This window comes from Poecilia reticulata, chromosome 9, assembly GCF_904066995.2.
Source record: "Poecilia reticulata chromosome 9, P_reticulata-male-v2, whole genome shotgun sequence".
Classification (NCBI taxonomy): Eukaryota; Metazoa; Chordata; class Actinopteri; order Cyprinodontiformes; family Poeciliidae; genus Poecilia; species Poecilia reticulata.
The window spans coordinates 14,872,810-14,894,419 of NC_088838.1; the positions used below are offsets into that span (position 1 = coordinate 14,872,810).

General features: G+C 39.9%; 1 protein-coding gene and 1 long non-coding RNA gene across 3 annotated transcripts in view; one reads left to right on the top strand and one right to left on the bottom strand.

Moving 5' to 3' along the window:
* The window catches only part of arb2a (ARB2 cotranscriptional regulator A), a 161,480-nt gene extending 145,799 nt beyond the window's left edge, over positions 1–15,681 (top strand). The window contains exon 10 of one of the 2 annotated variants that reach the window (XM_081610588.1): positions 13,353–13,514. In XM_081610588.1, the coding sequence (XP_081466714.1) occupies positions 13,353–13,373 (21 nt within the window). In that variant the 3' untranslated portion in view covers positions 13,374–13,514. Of the gene's footprint in view, positions 1–13,352 lie in introns of both variants that reach the window. The other variant, XM_008418923.3, reaches the window with a different exon arrangement.
* LOC103470466 (uncharacterized) overlaps positions 10,329–21,610 on the bottom strand; it is a 28,098-nt gene continuing 16,816 nt past the window's right edge. Inside the window, exons 2-3 of the long non-coding RNA XR_534494.3 lie at positions 13,375–13,486; positions 10,329–10,826 (exon numbers count right to left, since the gene is read on the bottom strand). This is a non-coding gene — a long non-coding RNA (uncharacterized LOC103470466). The remainder of the gene's footprint in view (positions 10,827–13,374; positions 13,487–21,610) is intronic.

The window sequence follows — 21,610 nt, forward strand, 5'->3', positions numbered from 1 at the left end:
TAAGATTAATCTGGTGACTGCATCGAAGAAATTGTATTCCCCCCCCCCCCCCCCCAAGGATTTTCTCATAAAATATTAAAATTTGTCCTGACGTTTTATGGTGACAGTAAATGCTCACTTTGTCATTTAATGCCAGTTTATTGGATTTGTAACCCTAGATACCATCACAGCACCTTTCACTGAGCTTAACGCTACGCTTATGCTTTTATTGTGGAGTGTAATCTTGGACAACTGTGTTATGTGTAGTAGAATGTGTGAAAGTGCGCATGTGAAGGCATCATTAAACCAAAGTAACCTAAGTGGTTGTGCATTATAGTTCAACATTAGAGAAGCTCTGCACAAAGGTCAAAGAGGGCCACTCTGATCTCGGGAGAACCTGCTCATGGACACAGCAATAAATACAGAAAGAAACTTTAACAGCTGTAAAATATGAGGCAGTCATCTCCATTTGCAGCATGTTTCCTTGGTTGTGTGCGTACGTTCACTTAGATGTGTTTCTAGGATGGAGATTTTGCTTAAGGAGGGGGAACAAGAGAGGGTTAGGGAGGGATTTAATATGCTTCTTTGGCCCTTGGGGGGGTTGTACAGTTGAAAGTCGACACACGAGGCGTGCAGAATCACACCACATTGAATAACAGAGGAACTGGGGGTGGCGGGTTGAATGAGTGGGATGGGGGCGCTGCTATAAAAAGTGAAATCATATCACTTAGCAGCTGAGCGCAGATGAAGCTGTGTTTGAACTGGAAGCCATAAAATATACATTGTAAACAGTATTCGTAGCCCATTTAAATTATGACAGAAGGTAGTTTTTATGCTTTGCTGTGCTGTTTCTTTCTCTTCATGCAGTTTTACTTTGCCACTCATCCTTACGATCCCTCTGTGTGTCTACAGAGCCCAAGATCTGTTAATTTTAGTATTTAAATATTTTTTTCTGCTCACGTGTTTTCTCTTCTTGGGTTTTCTCTTGGTTTGTAATTATTATTTGTGATGAATGTCCCCCAGTATCAACTTAACTGACTCAAATGAATGTTTTACTATTAGGCTTTTTTTTTTTCAGAACTTGACCTTCCACATCTTATCCCATCATCTGTGAATGCTCCTGAAGTTAAGCAAGTCATCTTTGTCTATTTGTGATTATCCGTGTATTGATTCAGAAATGACCAATTAATAGAAAATCTGCAATAAAAATAATATGCTGGTTGCTCAGCGTGCAATCGGAACTACAACCTTGAAAGAGTGAATAGATTTATTACACATAGTTTTCCTTTCACTTTGCAGATATGCTGGACCTTTTGTTGGTCTTTTGTATAAAATCAGAATAAAATACATAGAATCTTGTGGTTTTTAGACTCACAGATCACCCTAACTCAAACATCTATTTGCATGTTTTTGCTTAAGAACAGCAGATTCTTGCATCTTAATTCTCTTACCTGCTGCTTTACTCTTTATAATAGTACTTTCTCATTTTTGAAGATATGATAGAATCAATATTTCTTTAATGTCATTCTCTGCTCATCAGCATTACGTTGTATCGGAATGCCATGTACTTGCTAAGACCAGACTGCAGGCTGTAACCTGTCAAGTGTGGAAGTTCTTTCTCCCTCTGACACATGTTTCAATGAAAAATGCATACAGTGGGAACTAGAAGGAGCTTATCAAAAGGTTAAGTCTTCCCTACTGTTTTCTGCGTCTGCAAATGGAGTGTATCCAACAATAGCGGCGGCAGTGGATTTTGTGCTTTCCTCTGTTTTTGTTTCAGTGTTTGTAGAATTGCTGTGACTCAGTGCTTTGTGTTTTTCTCCCAAAGTTGAGTTTCATGTGCACTGTGCTCCTAGCATCATTAATTAAAAAAAGTTATTTGAGTGCAGTTTCATAAACTACATAATTCCAATATGAAGAGGATGCTTACATATAGCATTAAGGATATGTCTAACTTAGCATCATGTAAATAAATCAGGTTTTCTGCTTGGTGAAATTAGTTTTCCATGTCAAAAGAATATGTTGAATGAAGGCCAAATGTTAACAGGAACTTTAAGTCTTGCCTTAGATTCTCGATTGGGTTTAGGTTTGGATTTTGACTAAACCATTCGAGTACATAAATATGCTATTTCCATTAAGATATTTAACTTTGAGCTGAAATTGTGAAGAAAAAAAAAGATTTACATTTGCAACACGTAATATGACTGGCAACATTTTCCCACCAGATATAAAAATGACATTTTCCTACTGCTTATCATTTGTTTAAACTTGTTTAAAATCGAAATAACTAAATATCGTGTTTTCTCTCCCTGAAGTAAGCTGTATTTGTTGCGCTTTCACTCGTGTATTTCAGATTGCTAAAGTTAACACATAGTCCCTTCTCAGGCCTTATGTGGATGGAGCGCTGCCTGGGAAAGTGATAGCAAGAGAAAAGAAGCTCTGGAGAGTGAGTTATCTCTTTAGATGTCATTGAGGGGACGCCTCCTTTCTCTCTTCTTCTCTCCATCATTTGGCTCTTTCTTCTCTTCTCTCTGGCTCCTTGTCTCTCTTGTTCCCACTTGCTCTCTCAAATCATGCTCGCCTCCAGTGGTATTCAGACAGTCCAAGGACAAAATAGAGATATGCTGGGAGCAATGGACTGTCCGTCAGTGTGCGCTCGTGTGTGTGTGTGTGTGTGTGGGGAGGGTTGATGTTGAGTCTTTGAAGCTGTTTTCTCCTTGTCCTAACAGATTGGAGGCCCGTCCCTCTCCATTTAACCCCCTGATGCTACATCACACGCTTACACACAAACATTGCCCACTTAACAGGCAGCTGTGGACACACTTTAACAACACACAGCAAGACTTAAGATTCACCTAGAGCTTCGTGCACAGCTTGATATTGTCGAGGTCAAGCCCTTGTGTTTGAGGACTGTTACATTCACTTCATTTCACTTTTACCGACTTGTCAAGGTGACTGTAATGGCATTAAAAAGGTAATTTCCATAAAGATATGTAAGATATGTGTTGATTTTTTTTTTATTATTGTAGTCCCACATGAGCAGCACCAAGCTCAGGGTCTCTCCATTACTAAGTCATGCTGTGTGTTAATGTGGCCTTGCCTTGTCTGACTAAACCAGTTTGAAGTAGATGGCCCCTAGGTCTGTGACCCTGAATGTGCACACAAAATAAACCGCATGCATTACCTATCTGCCTCATTCTCCCCACATCGCGCACATGCACACACACACAGAAATCCATCCTGGAGACAGACTCTTCCCCCCCACCCCCCTGAGAGTATGTGTGACATGGCAGCTCCGCTCCTTAAGACAAACAGGGGATATCCTCCTTGTCTTGCCCTGTCCATCACCAACCATCTCAATATCCCAAGGCATGTGCCTGGCTGCAATCCCTCCCTCACCCTGCTCCAAAAACTGAGAGATTCATCCAACACCCTTGCACACACACGCACGCACACACACACATAGGACACTTGGCTCCAGAGGAGTTCCACTGACGCAGGGACACACTTTGACAGGAAGTTTAAGGAGAGGTTTGTGGCATTTTACTTCTGTCAGAACACTTCAAGTTTGACCCCCTCTTGACCAGGTGGCTTCCTTCTCCTCTATCTCTCTCCATAAACAACCACATCCCCGTGACTGAAGGCGCGCCGACTTGCAAAGTGTAATAACATCAGTCATGTTTTGATGTGAGGCTGAAGGTCTACGTGAACTAGGGAGGCTTCGCAAGGAGAACAGTCTGTGTTTCCTTCTGAGCTCTCTCTGATTGCAAGGACAACAGATCTTTGTCTGGGAGGAAACTATGTTAACCTGTCACCTTGGCAGTCTTCTCCACCCGCTATTTATCCACCATGTGTCAAAACACACCCATGCACATGTGCACAAACTTTGCATGCACACAGACACTCCGAAGAAGAGCTAGCTGTGGACTGATCTTCCTGAGTGTGTGTCAGCTCTATTAGCACATTCCCAGATAGTGCTAGAGCACTCTTATCTGTGGTGACCCATTAATTACACTTTGTTCCATTAAGTGATCTATTTCAGACCTGCCCCACCCTCAACACCCACCCTGTGCTATCTCCACCTCTGGCCTGCTCCTCCCCCCACCTGAACTCTCTTTTCTCCTGTGTAGTCCTTTCATCCAGCCAACACATGCACACATAGGAACACACATTATCTTCATAGATCACAAGGTCAATGGAAGAGTAGCTCTGTACATGCATAGGAATAATTATGGCTGTAGGTTTTTTAGGGTTTGTTTCTAAACTTTGTACATCTAGAGATGGATTTTTTTTTTGCCCTTTCTTCTTTGCAAAATAGCTTAGGCTTTTTAAGTCTTGCCAGAGACTGTGAGTTGGATTTAGGTCTTTGACTAGGCCATTCTAAAACATGGATATACTAATGAAGTTCTGAAAGGCAGTAGAATGCACTGGATTTTATTTAGGGGTATCAGATTAAATGTGGTTGAATATATATTCACACACGCTGCTCCCACCCTCAAAACTGTGGACTCTCCGTCCATTGGGTCTGAATACGTCTTGTGTTTCTTACAGGTCTTTGGGGCCTCTTCTTCTCCTCTCTTTTTCCGGAGCCTTTGTGGCTGATTGGTGTGAGTGAGCTTGTCCTGTAGGTGAACAAGTGTGTGTGTGTGTGTGTGTGTGTGTGTGTGTGTGTGTGTGTGTGTGTGTGTGTGTGTGTGTGTGTGTGTGTGTGTGTGTGTTCCAGACCTCATTGAGTATAAGTGGACCAGGAGATGTGTTTATTGGAATGAGGAGTGACTGTAGAATAGAGAAGTACTGTACTGTGTCCAATTCGGCTTGGATTTTAGTTCATAGAGAGTCTCTACATCTACATACCTACATGTGTAGATAATCTGTCTCTACTCTGTCTTGTCCATCTCATGTTGATGTTCTCACTCAGAATATGCAAATGCATGCATTTAGAGAAATTCCTTGTGCATGGTTTTGTGGAGGGATTTTCTTTTTAGCAATGCTACTTTTGAGTTTGTGTCTGGCCATGAAAATAAAAGCTTTCCATTGCCCCTCAACAGGATAAAAATGAAGCCATGTGAGGCAAGCTTGCAGCCCATTGAGTGTTTGCCATTTAAGTATTGACCAATGGTGGTGAAGATGAAACAAAAGGCCTGGACTGGAAAGTAGGACTACAGTGTTTACAGTGCTAAAGCATGGGCAGTAATCCTAACAAGCCTCTTCCATAAACATACATGTTTGCCCACTGTTTGTTTCAAACTTGTACTTTCTTTAGTCTCATTCTGTTACCCAGATGCTTCGCTTTAAAGCAACAGTTTTATGTATATTTTTAAAACAAGAAATTTTGGACATATGTGTGAACAGTGTCTGACAGTTGCAGCACAGCACAGTGCTTCCTCTTGAACTTTTTCGCATCTCGTCACCATTCAGCCACAAACTTCCATGTGTTTTCTTGGAGTTTGTGTGATAGACCAACTTGACAATATGTGGAAATGTTCAGGGGTTATTAATAGTTCTGTAAGGCTCTCTGGGAACAATTTTCAAATAAAGAGTTTAGCAACTATTTCTGTGTTCATTTCTTTTATTCAAATCACACTGCACTGTGTTTTTTTCTCTAGAGATTTGTACTGCATCAATCTGTCTTTCCATAAAATAACAAGAGGCAATAGCTCTACAGATTCAGCTTTATTCTATTATTTCAATATAGATACTCTCTGTTAAACTCTTTACGCCAAACAAGCTAAGGTGGAGCCAAACTCTTTATTAAATTCCTCATATGTATCTCATCTTATTCACATGCATCTCAGCCACTTTCCTCCGAGCTCACTAAAGCTGCTGACATTGAGAGGTTGTATAGAGGGGAGGGGGTGTTTGGACCTTTCAATTTTTACTGGAGAGAAGAGCGTCTGACACTGGTATCAAATTGCCCGCACGGTCCTTGGACCAGGGTTATCTTGTAAATACTTCGCTCCAACTCTATAAAAGCGAGTGTCTTTTATGACAGCCAAGGCCACCCTTCCCAGTTAAAACAAAAAAAGCACTCAGTCCAGTCTGAAAGTCTGGCCAGAGAGGGAAATAGATTGAAGAGGAAACATAAAGGGGTTTAACTAAATGAGACGTAAAAAGTACAATGCCTTGCAAAAGTTTTCATACCCCTCAAACTTTTCAAATTATTATGTTATATTGTTTATACCCTGAAACTTCAATTGGGACTTTTATGTGGCAGACCAACACAAAGTATAGTATCAGACAAATGGGGTTTGCATTTCTGCATTTTATTTGACTCTCCCAACCCCTTTCCAAAAAAAAAAGAAAAAATACCAACTTGCCCAAATTGGTTTAGGTTTCAAAATAATATCCTAAGCTCTAAAGATCTCAATTAGCACCACTCAATTCGTCTTCTAACATTTGATGTCATGACAAAAATGTAAACCTATTTAGACATAGCCATCCACCTTAACTGGCAGTTTTAGAGAGGCAGTCCACAGGCTAATGGTAAATTTGGAAGAGCTACGTAGGTCTGCAGCATTGCTTTTTATAAAGGCCAACAATCAGCCATTAACTCCATTGTTCTTGGCTTTATTGAAGAATGTTAAGAAGAAAGCCATTGTTGAAGCGGCTGCTCATAAAAACCAGTTAGCCACAAAGTATGTAGGTGACGCAGTGAACATGTGGAAGATGGTCATCTTCCACATGTTCACTGTGTCACCTACATACCTACATGTGGTCTCATGCTCTGTTCAGATGAGACCACGGCTCCTGTCTCCATGCAAAACTCTTAAAAGTAGTTGATCACAAGATGAGTATTGCTAAATAGAGGGTGATCCTGGTAGGAAACCTGTCAGAGGCTGATTAGACTCTAGAGTGAGGCAGAGGTTCAGCTTCCACGACATTCAGGCAGAAAATCATGGTGTGTTTGAATTAGCCAAAGTCCAGTCATAAATCCCCTTGAACATCTTTGACTTTCACAGATTTTCACAGACGCTCATGACTCACATGACTGAGCTGTCATGCAAAGTGAAACTGTCAAAATATTCAGTCCACGGATGTGAAAAGCTGTTAAAGACATAACTCCGTAATTACAGCAAAATACGATTCCAAAAAGTCCTGGTGTGTATTGGGACTGAATACATATTTTTATAATCATATATCATTTCCCTTCCACTTTACATTGTAGTTGTCGGTTTATCACATAAAATCACAATGACATACACATTGTTTATTATAGAGTTTCAATATATAAAAAGTTTGAGTCTAAATATGTTTGCAAGGCACTGTGATGAGAGTTTTATTCTTGTCACAGTTTTTTCCTTTCTAGACCATTTTATTGAAAACAAAGTAGCAGAGACTGGGTGATAATATCAACCAGTTAATGTGATATTCTCTTTCTGGTCCTTGTCTTGACTCTTTTTTCACTCTCTCTCTCTCTCTTTTTTTTTGCTTTGGAAATACAAAGTCCCCTGAGCAGTCCCTGTAGGAAGTGATTCAGGTTCCTCATCTCTGGATGCGTAATGAGTTCTGCCTTGTTTTTGTCTAACAACACACAGTAATAAGCAAAGCAATTAAAAGCAGGATGACAGAAACGTGAGTGGAAGTGGGGGAAGCGGGGTGGACCCCACTTACAAACAAGCATTACAAATGAATTTCAATGAAGAGGCAACAGTGGTGAAACTGGTTTAATCAAACAAGCTCTGTTTTGGGTAATTTTCTCTGGTTTGATTAAAGTAAGCAAGCAAAGTAGTTAACCTGTGATGTTATTTTCATCTTACTTTAGTCGTACAGATTATTTGGCAGACATATATTTGGCAAAATATGTCTGATTTTATCTGTTTTAATCTCCGTTTAATTTGACTGTCCTACTCCGAGTGACAATTTAAGATTGTATTTATGGGTTCATTTGATTTCTGGCAGAGGATGCTTTGCTGCAACAGTGTGGCTGACCACACCTGCCTGCGCTTCTCTTTGACCTCGTCTTCTCTGGCAACGTGTCACACCATCCAGAACAAAGAGCCATATGGAGGAAAATGACATCCTTGACCTTAAAGCATGTTTGCACATAAAGTGACAATACGCAAAAACTGGACTGCACAATGCATAGACATTGCTCGGGGACGAGCATACGTCAAGGTTCGACCACACACTGCAAAGGACCATCTAATATCAGAAAGAGTCGGGGTGGAAATCTGATCATCTGACAACCAAGATACAGACGGCAATTCTCTCTCGGCGATGGATGCAGCAGATAGTTTCCACATGCAAAAACACTGCTAAGGTTACAAGTAGCCCAGGCGTGCTCCCACAATGCTCTGCTGTGGCTTAGGTTACATTTGATGGGAAGTTGATAAGACAGTCCTCTATTTGTGTGTTGTTCTTTTTTTATCTGATGTTTTCTTAAAAGACAAAAAAAGGGAAATGAGAAGATAAAAAATACTCGCATCAGTATTTTTGTCTATTTATTCTACAAATACTGTCAGGAATTCTGCCTTTCTGATTTCTGCTTAATGATTATATCAGGGCTAATCTCTTTTTTTCTAATTTGAGTTCATTAAATATTTAACCCAAATGTCAGTATTTTTTTAAGCACTCTTAATTGTTTAAAGAAAATCAACTCACAAAAATAAAAGTGTCATCATTTTACGTTCTGCCTCGCCTCAAAGCATCCTTAATTTGAATATGTATTTATATTATAACTGTAGCAAAGAGATATGCCCCCCTTCACATCAGTGTAATTATGAATAAAAAAGAATTTGATTCAAATAAAATAGGCCATTTGTACACAAGCAATTAACTGGTGCGGCTTTAAATAATGTAGCCCAGATGGAACCTAATTATAGTCGGCATGCTTTGATTCGCGGCTCCTGTCGGAGTATCACTCGGGGCGTCACTTTGGCTTTTCAGTCACCTAGCGTTTGTTTTGAAATTTGTGACAATCACAGCCGATTACCATTTGTAACAGCATGCAGCATTTGGTGCAGAGGGAAGAAAGCATGGCCTTCAGCTATGCACGAGTTTCCCTGTTTCCAGCTCAAAACTCGCTCTGCTCCTCTCTTAGATTCCTCCGCAGCACACAAATCATCATAACTGTGTGTGTGTTTGGAACGAGTAACTGTGGGCATTGAGCAGACACTTGCAAGATAAACGCGTTTGTCTGCGTGTGTGTGTGTGTGTGTAAATGTGTGTAGTAATGTCGAGTCAGAGAGAGATCAAACAACCAGTCAATTACCCAGAGAGGGCTCCAGTGGCTGTGACAGAGAAGAGGAGGCTAAACATCCAGGATCAAATGCTTCTCTCTGCTTGCCACATAATGAGCCAGCCTCACCGACTTTGGGAAAACACACTCACTCAGGATGGTCAGCCGCAGGCCGCTGGCCGGCCCGACCATCAAAACTGTGTCTTGACCTCGGCAGAGAGAACATGCGGGTGACCTCACCACAGAGCATGTTTCTGCACCAGATATTTCCTGCCTCACAGTTAAACGTCTCCACAGAACTGTGAGTGTGTTTCATCAGTTTCAGACCAGCTGTCTTTGTTGTAAAAACTTTTTTTTTTGCTAACCAACTCTAATTACAAGTACATTCTGATTATTATTATTATTATTATTATTATTATTATTATTATTGCTGGAGATATTTTTTTCTGTCTGATGTTTCAATTCAGTCATCTCCTTGGTTCCTGCTTGCCCCCTCTCTTTGTTGCTTTTGTTTCATTTATTTATTTATATAGCTGTTCAAACAAAATTGCCTACCAGACAACTAAAATGCTCTTTATAGATCATTCAAATCCGATTTTAAAAAACATGAGTATAACTAGAAATCTGTTACAAAACATTTTTTGACATCTCTGCAAGTTATTTACCAGACTTAAAATGTTTCAAACGTCTTTCTCAGGCTGCTCTTCCAATCTTACGGTGTTCAATCTCACTTCAACTGTCAGGAGCACAGCAAGCTAATACCCTTTGTTTTATTACTTAAACACAAGGTGTGATTTATAGTTAAGAGTACAACAACTTTTTTGTGCATTACTTAGTGTTACATTGTCTTCATTCTGTTGCCCTTATTAATTTAGCTATCAACCCCATTAGATTCAATCACAATTAGAATTGTACATAGACCTGTACTTTTTTGCAGTGTTCTTAGTTGCCTGAATTTTTTATCTGATTTGCTCAGTTTTAAAAGGCTTTTTATTAAATATAAAAACTGTATTCTATGTATAGCAGTAGTTTTACACATGTATAATAAACAGTTAAGGAAATACAAACATTCAGTCTCGGTTTTGGAGTTATATGCCAGATAAAAAAGCTTGTAAAGTTACAAAAATATGGCTATTACATTGCAGTACTTGATAAATACCCCCCACCCCCCCCCCCCCCCCCCCAAAAAAGAAAATTTAATCCACCTGAATATTGCTAAAGTCATAGATGAACATATACTGTTTGCCTGTATTTTTGGCCACTCGTTTTTTACAAGGCATGCTCCATTCCCCATTGAACTATGTTGTTTATATATTACATTGTAATGTTTCTCTTTCTGTCAGCATGCGCATTGTGAATTTTGTCCTTTAGCTTTAGAAATACGAGTAAATGCAATTTATCACATTTCATATGAGAGACAATTTATGTCTATATGAGATAGTGAACAGAGAAGACTTAATCTCAAAGCCCTCAACCCTTTAGAGGGAGGTGGAGCTTAACGTCCGAGTCATTGGAGGGGCAGCATCTCATCTGCATATTAGCACAGAGACACCCCTATGGTGACCCTCGAATGCGGTGGAGTAGGGCGGAGAGGCTGGCTGGCAGCGTGCGGGGGGGGGAGTTCACCACCAGTTCAGGGTGAACGAGCGAGCGCTGCCGCATTGATCTGCTGGAGACAAAAAAAGGACAAAACAGAAGTAAAAACAATAGTGAGACAAAAGCCAACAAGTGAGGGAAAACAGGAGAGGTGAAAAAAAGATCACATTGCCTCAAATTGGATATAAATGATAGATTAGAGGTGTGAGAGGGTTGTGTCTCTAGTTCCCAGGGATGGGTGTTGTGATGAGCCCTACACAGGTAGCAGAGTCGCCGAGAGAGCGGGGTTATTGACTGCCATGATTGCCGGGCCAGTAAATTTGACCCTAGGCACTGACTGCCATCTGCTTGCCATATAACTCGCAGCGCAGTCCCTTATCTCAGAGAGATCAGAACCGCTTCTCCCCACGTACGTTCTCCCACATACAAATTGCACAAACACGGAGCACACCTGCAGGAACTAAACCCAAATCCATTCCTAGAACCTCACAGTTGCCTCGGGTCTTACAGTCACACACGTAAAAACACTCGCACACGTGAACATGTGGAGTCTCCATTGATGCGTCAGAGTCGGGTTCAATCTAATAAACACAGGGTCAGAGCAGCGGTCATCAGAGGCCTGTCTATGGTGAGAGAGCCTTTAAGGTACTTCCTAATTGTATCCCTGCGGCCTTTTAGTCTAGATTTTATAGCCGATTCTATGTACACAGGAGAATGCTGGAAGGATCAAAGAGGGGAGAGAGAAGCTGCAGTAATAGGGTCTATCTATATGTGCTAATTTAACTCTTACAAAAAGATTCAAGATGTAAACCCTTGTTGTTTGACTACATGTTTTTAGCTGATATTTTTATGATAGATATAAAAATCAAGCAACCTGATTTGTTATCAAATAAGTGAAGTGAAAATCTAATTTACAAGCCAACATGTGCTGGAATATAAATTTTCTGCCCTAAAGTTGGTTAGAACGTTTAGCATCCTCTCAATGCCATCCTGCTCTCCCTTTCTAGCGTACATAGGGCCATCTCATTGTGGCTGTTAAGGTCAAGTTACAGTGGTGTTGCTAACCAGCTGAGCTGTTGACCGGTGGCTGCAGTGACAATCAATTATCTATTAGCACCTGATCTTAAATAACCTTGAACAAGAACTAAAAGTATAATCTGGGCTTATCATCTATGCTTCGTTAGAATCTGTAGCAGGAATAGCTGCCACTGAGTTTACAAGCTGTCCAACTGAATATCTGGCCGATGATGCCCTTACCCGAAGAAACCCGAGGCGTGTGTACCAAATTTCAAGTTGCAGGGCGACCCCCGACTTGGGAACTTGCTAACCTGGAGGAGGTCAGAAGGAAACCCAGCACGGTTACCTCCCTTCTAGGTACTGCCAGATCATCTGATATGTTGGCTAGTTATGTCTCTCCAGCTTCTGGCTTGACTTTCCTCAATCAGCCCCTTAGAATGAATGACTACCGCTCCACTGGTTTCTCTTAGTGCACCCATTGTGCATATCTCTGGTTTTGTTGGAAGGACCACTTTCCATCTCCTCGGACATGCAGCGCTGTTGATTATCGGGTATCCGCTTGGATAATACATTAAAGCCGTCCCACTGGACTAATGGGTCAGAGGCTGCCATTGCTCTCACGCATAAGGCCTTAGTTTTACATACTGATTGGTGGGCCTCAAAAGACTTACTGTCTAATTCCACTATGATTGGTAGCAGTGCCTTGAAAAAGTTTTGATGCCATTGAACTTCTTTACATTTTGCCACCGTGCAGGCACACATTTCAATGTATTTTTTTTTTTATGATTGACCACAATAAATTAGTGGGTAATTAAGAGGTAAAAGGAAAAGAAGAAACATAGTTTTAATATATTAAAACTAAAAATTTGAAAAGTACAGTGTGCTTTTGTGTTCAGCTCCCCCTTTACTCTTAAGACCTTAAATAAAGTTCAGTGCATCCAATTTCTTTCCAGTGTTGCTAAATAGAGTTAATCTGTTGGTACTTTGATCGTAGGTAGCATAAAAATACCTGTTCTGTGAAGGTCTTAAAGATTTCTTTCAGAATAATTTTAAAAGTGCAGCATTATGAAGACTAAAAAACAGAGCAGACACCTCAGTCATGTTGAGATCAAAATTAGGTTCTAACAAAATATCTCAAAACCCACTCTTTTATTATTTGAAAATGGAAAGTGTGTAGTCGCACTTCAATTCATGGCCACTCACCTAAACAAACAGGTGAGGCTATGAAAATATTGATTTGTGAGGCCAAAGACATCTCTGGGCGGAGATTCAGCTGAGGTGACTAAAAGGGATTTTTTAAAGAAAACTACAAAAAGTCCTTTTTGCTGTGTACCATGAACAAAGTAAAGAACACAACAAACATACACAAGAAGGTGGTTTTTGGTGGTAAATAGCATGACTGGTACTGAAAGACAGCTCTTTGATTATGCTGACTTTTATCGCTTCTGTTCTCTGATGTTCTGATGTAGGTGTATACAGCAGAATGCAGAAGATTTGAGTTTTTAAATGCGATAGAAGCATCACAGTAAACCAATTTCTAAATACACCCGTGTGTGTGTGTGTTTGTTTTTCTGTATTGCAGGCACTGAGAGGCATGAACTGACCTCCTGGATGAGTTTTGAGTCCATCTTCAGGTTCTTCAACGAAGTCCTGAAGACGAAGGAGGAAGAGGAAGCCGAAGAGAACGCCAACGTTGTCACCACACGCAGCGGCTCTCTGAAAAACAAACACCAAGATTTATAGAAAGCGCTCAGCATTGACTTGGACAAGCAGGACATATTTGGCGGTGCATCAGATAGGGAGAGTGCAGAAATTTCCCCCTCCCTAATTTTTTGTTCTTCTCTCCACCCCCCCACCCTCCCCGTAACCTCCTCACCGTCCCCTCCAGCAGCATCCCGGCTTTGTGCCCACTCAGTCGCCTTGTTGTTTGAGACAAGAGTGCTGGGGGTCACCACGTATACACCACAATAACGTTTTGCATTACTTCTAGATGACTGCAACTGTCAAAGCAATATGGACCTGAGTGTTGGCGCTTCCCGTGGGCTGTGGCCCGGCTGCGGGTGCGGGCCGCAGCAGCAGAGATTAAGGCTGACAGGCGCTGTACACAATGCGCCGTGGTGCACCTCTAATTGTCCTGACATCAGCCTGAAGTGAGCTAATGCCACCCCACCCCACCCCCAACCCCGTCCCGTCTGCACTGCTCAGCCTCTTTCCCTTTCTGTGTGTCTCTTCCTGCTCTCCACTGTTTTACCCTGCAGTCAGTCCAGTTCAAGTGACACGTCCTAAAGTTCACCATCATCTCAGTCCTGCTAGCGTGTTCTTTTGGGATTTTTCCAGCATTTCCTTTGTCTGCTAAATTTTTTTAATAAGAACGAATCATCTCTAATATCTATTTCTTAAAAAATGATGTTTTGTGTCTATTTTTAGCTTTTAAACTTGATTTTTCTCAATCGGTCTGCCATGATTTGTTTTTTCTTCCGAATGCTACTTCTTTTAATAAGATTGTTTTTTTTCTTCAAGTTTAAACTGAATTTATTCTGATACAGTAATACTTCCCATAAACAATGTTTTGTAATTTAACAAAGAAGCTGGTGCTTATTTTTGCAAAAGTTTAGTTTTTCTTGTTTTGTTTTTTTTTCATCCTTTATTTTTCCTCATGTGATATCCCTAAAATTGATGTGTGTAGCTGATTGAATGTGATGAAACTAATAATACAAATACAACCTGTTCTGAATATGAAGAAGACAAAAAAAAAAAAGCAGGACACCGAGCGTATTTAAAAATCACTTAAGCCGAGCGCCAAGATGGGGTTTGAGTGATATCTCATTTTAACGGGAGCCAAAAGTCAGCCCACAACACTCATAAAAGCCCAATATATCGCCTTACACATGTCAGGAAATCCTAGACTTCAATATTATTCTGACCCAGAATGATATTTCCTTAGAAGTTGGAGAATTGTAACATATCTTCTCTTTTTTTTTCTTCCTTTTCCACTCAAGTTCTCTTTGTGTGTACTTAGACCTGTCAAAGTCGGCTTCCTGCTCAGCTCCCATAATCTGACTGCGTGACACAAACATGTTAAAGATTTTTTCATAAAGCCGCTGTGTTTTATAAACCACTCGGAGCTTAATGGAATACATTTCTAATGCGTCTTGGCATTAGTAAAAACTCAAACTTGAAACAGAATCTTATGATACCTTAGTCGCATTGTCAAACATACACTTCCCGGGTTTGTTTTTTTTTCTTCCAATATTGTGAAACTTTCCCCACTGTGAAGCCCTGCCTCTCCTGCTCCGTGTGTCTGTGGTTTAAGGCGTTTGTGGATTATCTTTCTGCTGTAATGAGACAAGTGTGCCTGGTGGTTGCGAGCCTAATTTCCTTTTAATTTGATTTAGATCTCTCCAGGTTTCAGCTAAGAAGTTGGCTTATTATTTGATATTTGACGGCTCTCATTTCAAGATACCACAGCTCGCCTTTGTGCTTTTCAGCTACGATCAGTTAATTTCTCACTCTAGAATTTGTATATTGTTGCCTTAGGAGTAAACAACACTCTCCTTGCTGTTTTTTTTTTTTTTTTTTTAATATCCAACAAGCCATATGTGAAAAGACCTAAAGATCCAAAGCACAGTCTGCAAATAAATTGCTCTTGAAGATTTTATTTTTATTTTATGCAGATCGTTATTTGTTATATTGGTTCTAATTGTTTTATCGTAAAATCTCCCAGAGTGTAGCCAAGGCATGTATTTCTCTTTATATTCTATTTTATTTCCTCAGTCTGTTGAATAATGTTTATGCAAAACTGTAAAGATGAACACCTCTGCATCAGTAATCACATTTCTTTTACATTGTTTTATTTTGTCCTGATTGACCCATATTAAAGCAAAAGGAAATAAATGAACTATGCATCTTTATTTTCAAACTGTTGTCTGGTTTTTTTGTCTTATGGTTTTACTTTTTGTGTCCTATAAACTAACCTGTACTGTTTAGTTTGTTCTATAAATGTTTGCATGCTTTCCTCAGCTCTTCACTGCTTGAACACAGGTCATCACAGCCAGAATGCAAATTGATCTTAAGGCATTCATTAATTTTTGCTGCTGGAAACATTACAAACTCTGCTCTCACAACTCATCACTGTGGTTTTTACACTCTGCTTATCTGGCGTTTCCTCGTTGTAAAGAGGGAACACCACTGGCTTACATTCATTTATAAAGCAATGCTGGGAAAATTACGTCTTTATCTATTTCGATTCTTGTCTCCAACAACAACATCACACTGGCTTCTTTTCAGAGGCCCCAGCATCCGCACAGAGTTTGGGAGAGTCACTTGTTCGTATGCAGCACCTTATTCACAGAGACATCTGAGAACCTTTTTCAACTAAAAAATGGAACAATATGCTTGAATCCTTCAAATGAGCTTTTTTTTTTACAGCTTGTGAGCAGTTTGTTTTATTCTGTGTCATTGCCAAGCATTTATATTGGTGTGCTTCTTGGCAGGCGGTCCTGAAGAAAGAGATTTTACCTTCCTGTTTAAATAAAATTTGATGCAGTATGTTAGATTTGATGCATCTGCAGCTGAGTACGTAGTAAATCAGAGTGGAGTTCAGTCACGATTTGGCGTCAAGTCACAAATGTAACGACTTCAAACTCAACATGATGAAATCTCAAAAGCCTTGAGATTTGAACGTCAATGATGTTTTTGTTTTTATTTCTACAAATATTATGATGTTTTTGTTTTTATTTCTACAAATATTATTCTGTGATTAGATTATATATTTATTAAGATAGCTTGTTAATGACTCAAGTACTAAAATTCTAATTTTTAGGACTTGGCACTCGCGTGTTATGACTTTGGGCTATAGACCCGTTTTTCTGGGGCCCAGAAAATTCCTGATCAGATTTCAACTAAAATTTTAAACCATTAAGCAACAAAGTGCATCCACTTTTACAGATTAGAACAAATCCCGAGTGGAGAGTTAAAGGAATAAGGAATGATAATGGGACCATGGTGAGTGTGCATTGGAGATTGCGTTGTGTTGTTTTGCAAAGATATTCTTTAAAAGTTCAGAAGATGAGCGTCAAAATCTGGAATCTGTAATTCCTGAGGTTGAACATCATATCAATTTTATATAGACTCTACTCTCAGTACATTCTGTGGCCCCTAGAAAGGCTACATTTACTACTGGAAGATCCTTGATTTTGCTTCTTACACATAAAATATTCCAGTTCAGATTTATCCTGTTAAAGAAGACATAAAGTCTTTGATTCGGGGAATAAAGCACTTTTTTTATTTATTAGTGTTGTTCACTTGTGTTTTCATAAGCCATCTATATATATATATATTTTTTTTTTGTATTTGGAACCCGGTGAATAAAAAAAATTCAGATCACTAGAATACCCTTGGGACTTGAGTGGAAAGACTTGAGGCTTAGTTGCGACTTGCAAAGTGATGACTCAGTCCCAGTGCCACTGAGACGGATGCTTTCGTAAAGTGAGGAAGATGTGGTCTGAAAGTGGGATGGGAAAGTTGAGCAGCCGGATGTAACATGACCTGAGTCATTGTCTCTGCGTATCCAACAAGCTGCCTGGCGGAGAAGAACTTTTTTTGTTTTTCTTTTATAAAGTTTCTAAGCTGTCAAACTTTTTTTTTTATTAGCTTTTACAAGTTCCATTTCAGATAAACTTCTAACTCTTTAATAAACGTATATTAAACTGCAGATATCCACAGTTTGTCAAAATGAAAACAAGCCACAAACTGAAAAGTCTTTATTTTTTTTGCTTGTTATTCAGTCACAACCCTTCCACACACACACACCCCCACCCACACACACACACACTCTACCTCCAGCTCAGCAAAGGTTTTACGGCATCATTTGTTTTCACACGGTGAAACCGATCGGGTCATTAAACGCCCCCTCAATAAATCTTTAGAAATCTTTTCCATTAACCCCCCTGAACAACAAGTGGAACCAGGCGAGCACCCCTCACACAGTGTCAGGCCCGCAGATTAAAGAGGGGCATTCAATCAAACAAGTGATCTGCCCTCAACCCTCCATCTTTAAAAAAAAAAAAAGGATTCTGAACTTCTATGGGAATACATACAGCTCCTTATACATGCTTTAATGCACAGTGGGGTGGGGGGGAACTGTGTTTAAAGTTTAATTAAGCAACCTGCCTTCTGTCCAAAGCGATGATATGGTGGCATCATAAATTCTGACCTCCAGTCAGCTCCCATCAAAGGCAGGCGATAAATAGTTCAGACAGCAGGAAATGTTAAATTTTCCAGCAGGAATTAATGAATGCCTTAAGACCAATTTGCAATCTGGCAGGTGTGGCTATTTTACACATTTCATGGTAATATCAGAGGTTGTGAAAAACAAGTGTAAAGTACCACCCACCCTCTTTGCAGTTTAGATTTTTTTTTTTAATAAGGAGCGTGGAGATTTTTCTCCTTTTTTTGACAATGACAGTGACAGCAGAGTTTCTGGAAGATTTTTTTTTTCTTCCTCAGGTTATTAAATAACTGCCTTTTTTAAGGATACTGATGTGCAAAAGTAGAGTTCAGTTCAATTCTAAAAGTATTTGCTTCTTTTTGTAACAACAAATCCTGCCAACACATTTCGATTCAAATTTATCTGCAAATGTTTGTTCAGTCAACTGGCATTAGTTTAGCGTCGTGTCCAGACGTGATAGTATTAGTATGTTTATGCATATTTCAAAAACATTTTGCACACAAATTTAACTTTAGTGCTAATGTTAAATTGAAACTTACTTGCACGCTGAGCTTTTTAACCCTGACACAGCCATTGTCAGTACAGAACAAGCTTACACACCCCACTAAGAAATTAATATGAACATTTTAGCAGGATTTCCATTTACCAGCTGAGACCACGCATTAAGTCAAACTAGCTAGCTACACTAAACCCTGATGCAGCTGATGCTGATACCTTGTAGTTCTCAGCAAAGAGGTTTATATGCCACCTTGCTAAGATGGATTTAAAAGTTTATTATAATTACCATGTTCAATTTCTTTGTAAGAAATCAGTGCTTCATTTTTGTGTCTTTGTACGATGGTAAAACAAACCGCAACTGCAAAACTATCCTCCTAACTGTAATTACAGTAGCTGAAGGATTTATTTAAGGGGCACCTTTGTGTAGAATGCACATAAGTTGTCTTAGAATTAAATCTATAAAAAGTTAAATGAATATAAGCAGTTTTATTAGTTGAATTCTGAGAGTTTGTATCATCAGTGTCTTTAGGTTTAGCTTGTAAAATTTCCCAAATGATTTTTCGCTTTAATCACTGGAGAAAGTTTGCGCAGAAGTTTGTTCACTGTTTGAAGGACGTGCTTCTGATTGGAATAAGGCTTTCAGTCACTGGGAGCAGCTCCTGACGGACAAATTTACCAGACAGCTTTACAGTGAACCATAACGGCTCAAAAGCTGCTAAAATTTTGGAGGAACTGGGGTCTGAATGTCAGCTTTCTCTGAGGGTGGAGAGCATGATATTGAATAAAGGAAAAAGTCCTGCTGTCACAGGTTGATATTTCAATTTTTGCTTCAAGGGAGTTGTTGTCACGCTTGCTTGCCCCTGTCCGCTCTGATGTGTGCGCCGCCCCTGCAGAAGATGAACTCTCTCAAAAAAGGAACCAGGCATTAAACAAAGTTGGAATGCCACCCCTCTGACAACCCCACCCCCCCAACCCCTCAAACACACACACACACACACACACACACACACACACACACACACACACACTCCTTCAGCACTCTCCAGCGGATCACTGTCAGATTGCTATTTGCATAATTATATGCTCAGCTCAGAGGAGAAAACTAACCCCCGAATTTTACGGGTCAACTAACTGCAACAATCAATGTTTTATCGGGTATACTAAGGGAAAAAAAACTATCTTTAACAATCGTAGTGTGGAGGAACCCGCTTTCTCCTTCTCCCCCTCTCGTCTCCTCTTTTATCAGCTCAGTTCAATTACATTATTGGCATGACTGCTTATCAGAAACAATATTTCCAAAGAAATTTGGGGGGATAGGAGGGAGAAAATGCAGCCCTCATCCCCACCCCCAAAATTTGAAGAAAAAGAGAGAAAATCTCGCACTCTTTTCTCTCTTATTAAACTCTTTTTTTTCTCTTCACACCCTATTGACCAAGAGAATGTCGGGCTCAAGTTTAAAGTTGCATTCGAGATTTGCATCCCTCTTTTTGTCCTCTTTTCTCTCCTCCTCCAAGGGCTCTTTAATAGAAGAGCCTGCATGTGTATACCAAAGCGCAGGGTAGATCTGAGCTCGGTGACCGGTTTCGTTAGACGTCATTACATATTCATTGACTTGCAGGGAAACCATTTAATCCAGTGGAAACAACTCCTCTTCAGTCGCCCTCTCTGCTTTGCTGTTCTAACGAGGACTCCGCGCCTGAAACGGCCCTTTGCGGGGACACAATCAGCGGTGTTTTTGAGGGGGAACGACCTTAACTCTGCAGGAGAGTTAACGGTGCAAGATGCGGAAAGCATGGAAGCACCTGGTGGGGGTCCCGACCCATTAGAAGGGTCGTGCAAGTCCCCAAACATGGAAGAAAGGTGTCTGGGGTTTTTTTGTTAGTTTTTTTTTAACACCATATCAATCATATTCTTGTTAAATCATATCCACCCCCATATTAAAAAAATAGAGCTTGTGAAATATAACACACAGGATAACCTGCTGTCGCCCTGCTCTCTCTGTCTTAAAGTCTATTTTTTTATTACTTGAAGCACTGCTGCAACTTTAATTATACAAATCTGCAGCTACATTGAGAGTCACTGTAAAATAATAATTACAACAAAAAAACAAAAAAAATAAATTCTAGGTTTTTATGATTTGGAAGCATGACTGTGGTAAAGTAGCGTCTTATTATTGTGGTTGACCTAGCTGTGTAAAACTCATCTTCATCATCATTATCGGCTGCAGCAACAGAAGCTGCAGGAGCAGCTATGATGTGTGTGCGGTGCGGGCCTGAGGATCCTGGCGTATAATGCTCCGATTGTGGGACAGCTGTTGGCAGGGGCCGTTTTACGGTGTTCACTCCATTTGGCTTTAATAGCCGCTTTCAGGCCAACCGCTACTCTATCCCCTCACCGCCCCTTCAATTACACCTCGTCTGATACTTTGCTGGCCTAAAGACTCCACGCAGCAAAACCCGCACACATGCCCACAGTGAAACGGAATGCATTTCAAGAAAGGGCACCGACTTTTAAGTTTTCGGGGTTTTAACTCCTCTGATGAACCAAGTAAAGCGGCGCAGGGGATGAAGGGAGGAAACAGCTTAGCGGTGTTTTAACAGGCCACCGATGCCTGGCAGAGGAAAAGTGGTCATTTTGACAGAGGGGGTTCCGTTAGGCTGTGATTGAGTAATACTAGAAATTGCTGTTTCTGGTGTTATTCGAGAGTAAGTATTTCAATTAAAAAAATTCTTGTATTGTTTTAGTTTTGTTTTATATTAAAAAAAGGCACAAACTATATTAAATTAAAAGTGCTGTAATTAGCTGCAAGGAAAAACAAAATTTCCTCTCAATGTGTCTTAGTCGATTGATTTAATAAACTCCAATAAAAAGAAATGTTCGATCGGAAGTCCTGACTCTATCGATTTACCACAGAAACGGTATCAACATGGTGCAAATATAACAAAACCTTAAAGGATCAAGAACTTTGAAACATGTAATTAATTTTCAGTATCTTATTGTTTTTATGGATTATTTTATTATTTAGTTATTGTGACATTAAACAGAGTAAAACAAAATAATATATAAAGCGACAAATCACAATAGGACCATAGTTAATATATTTATTATTATTA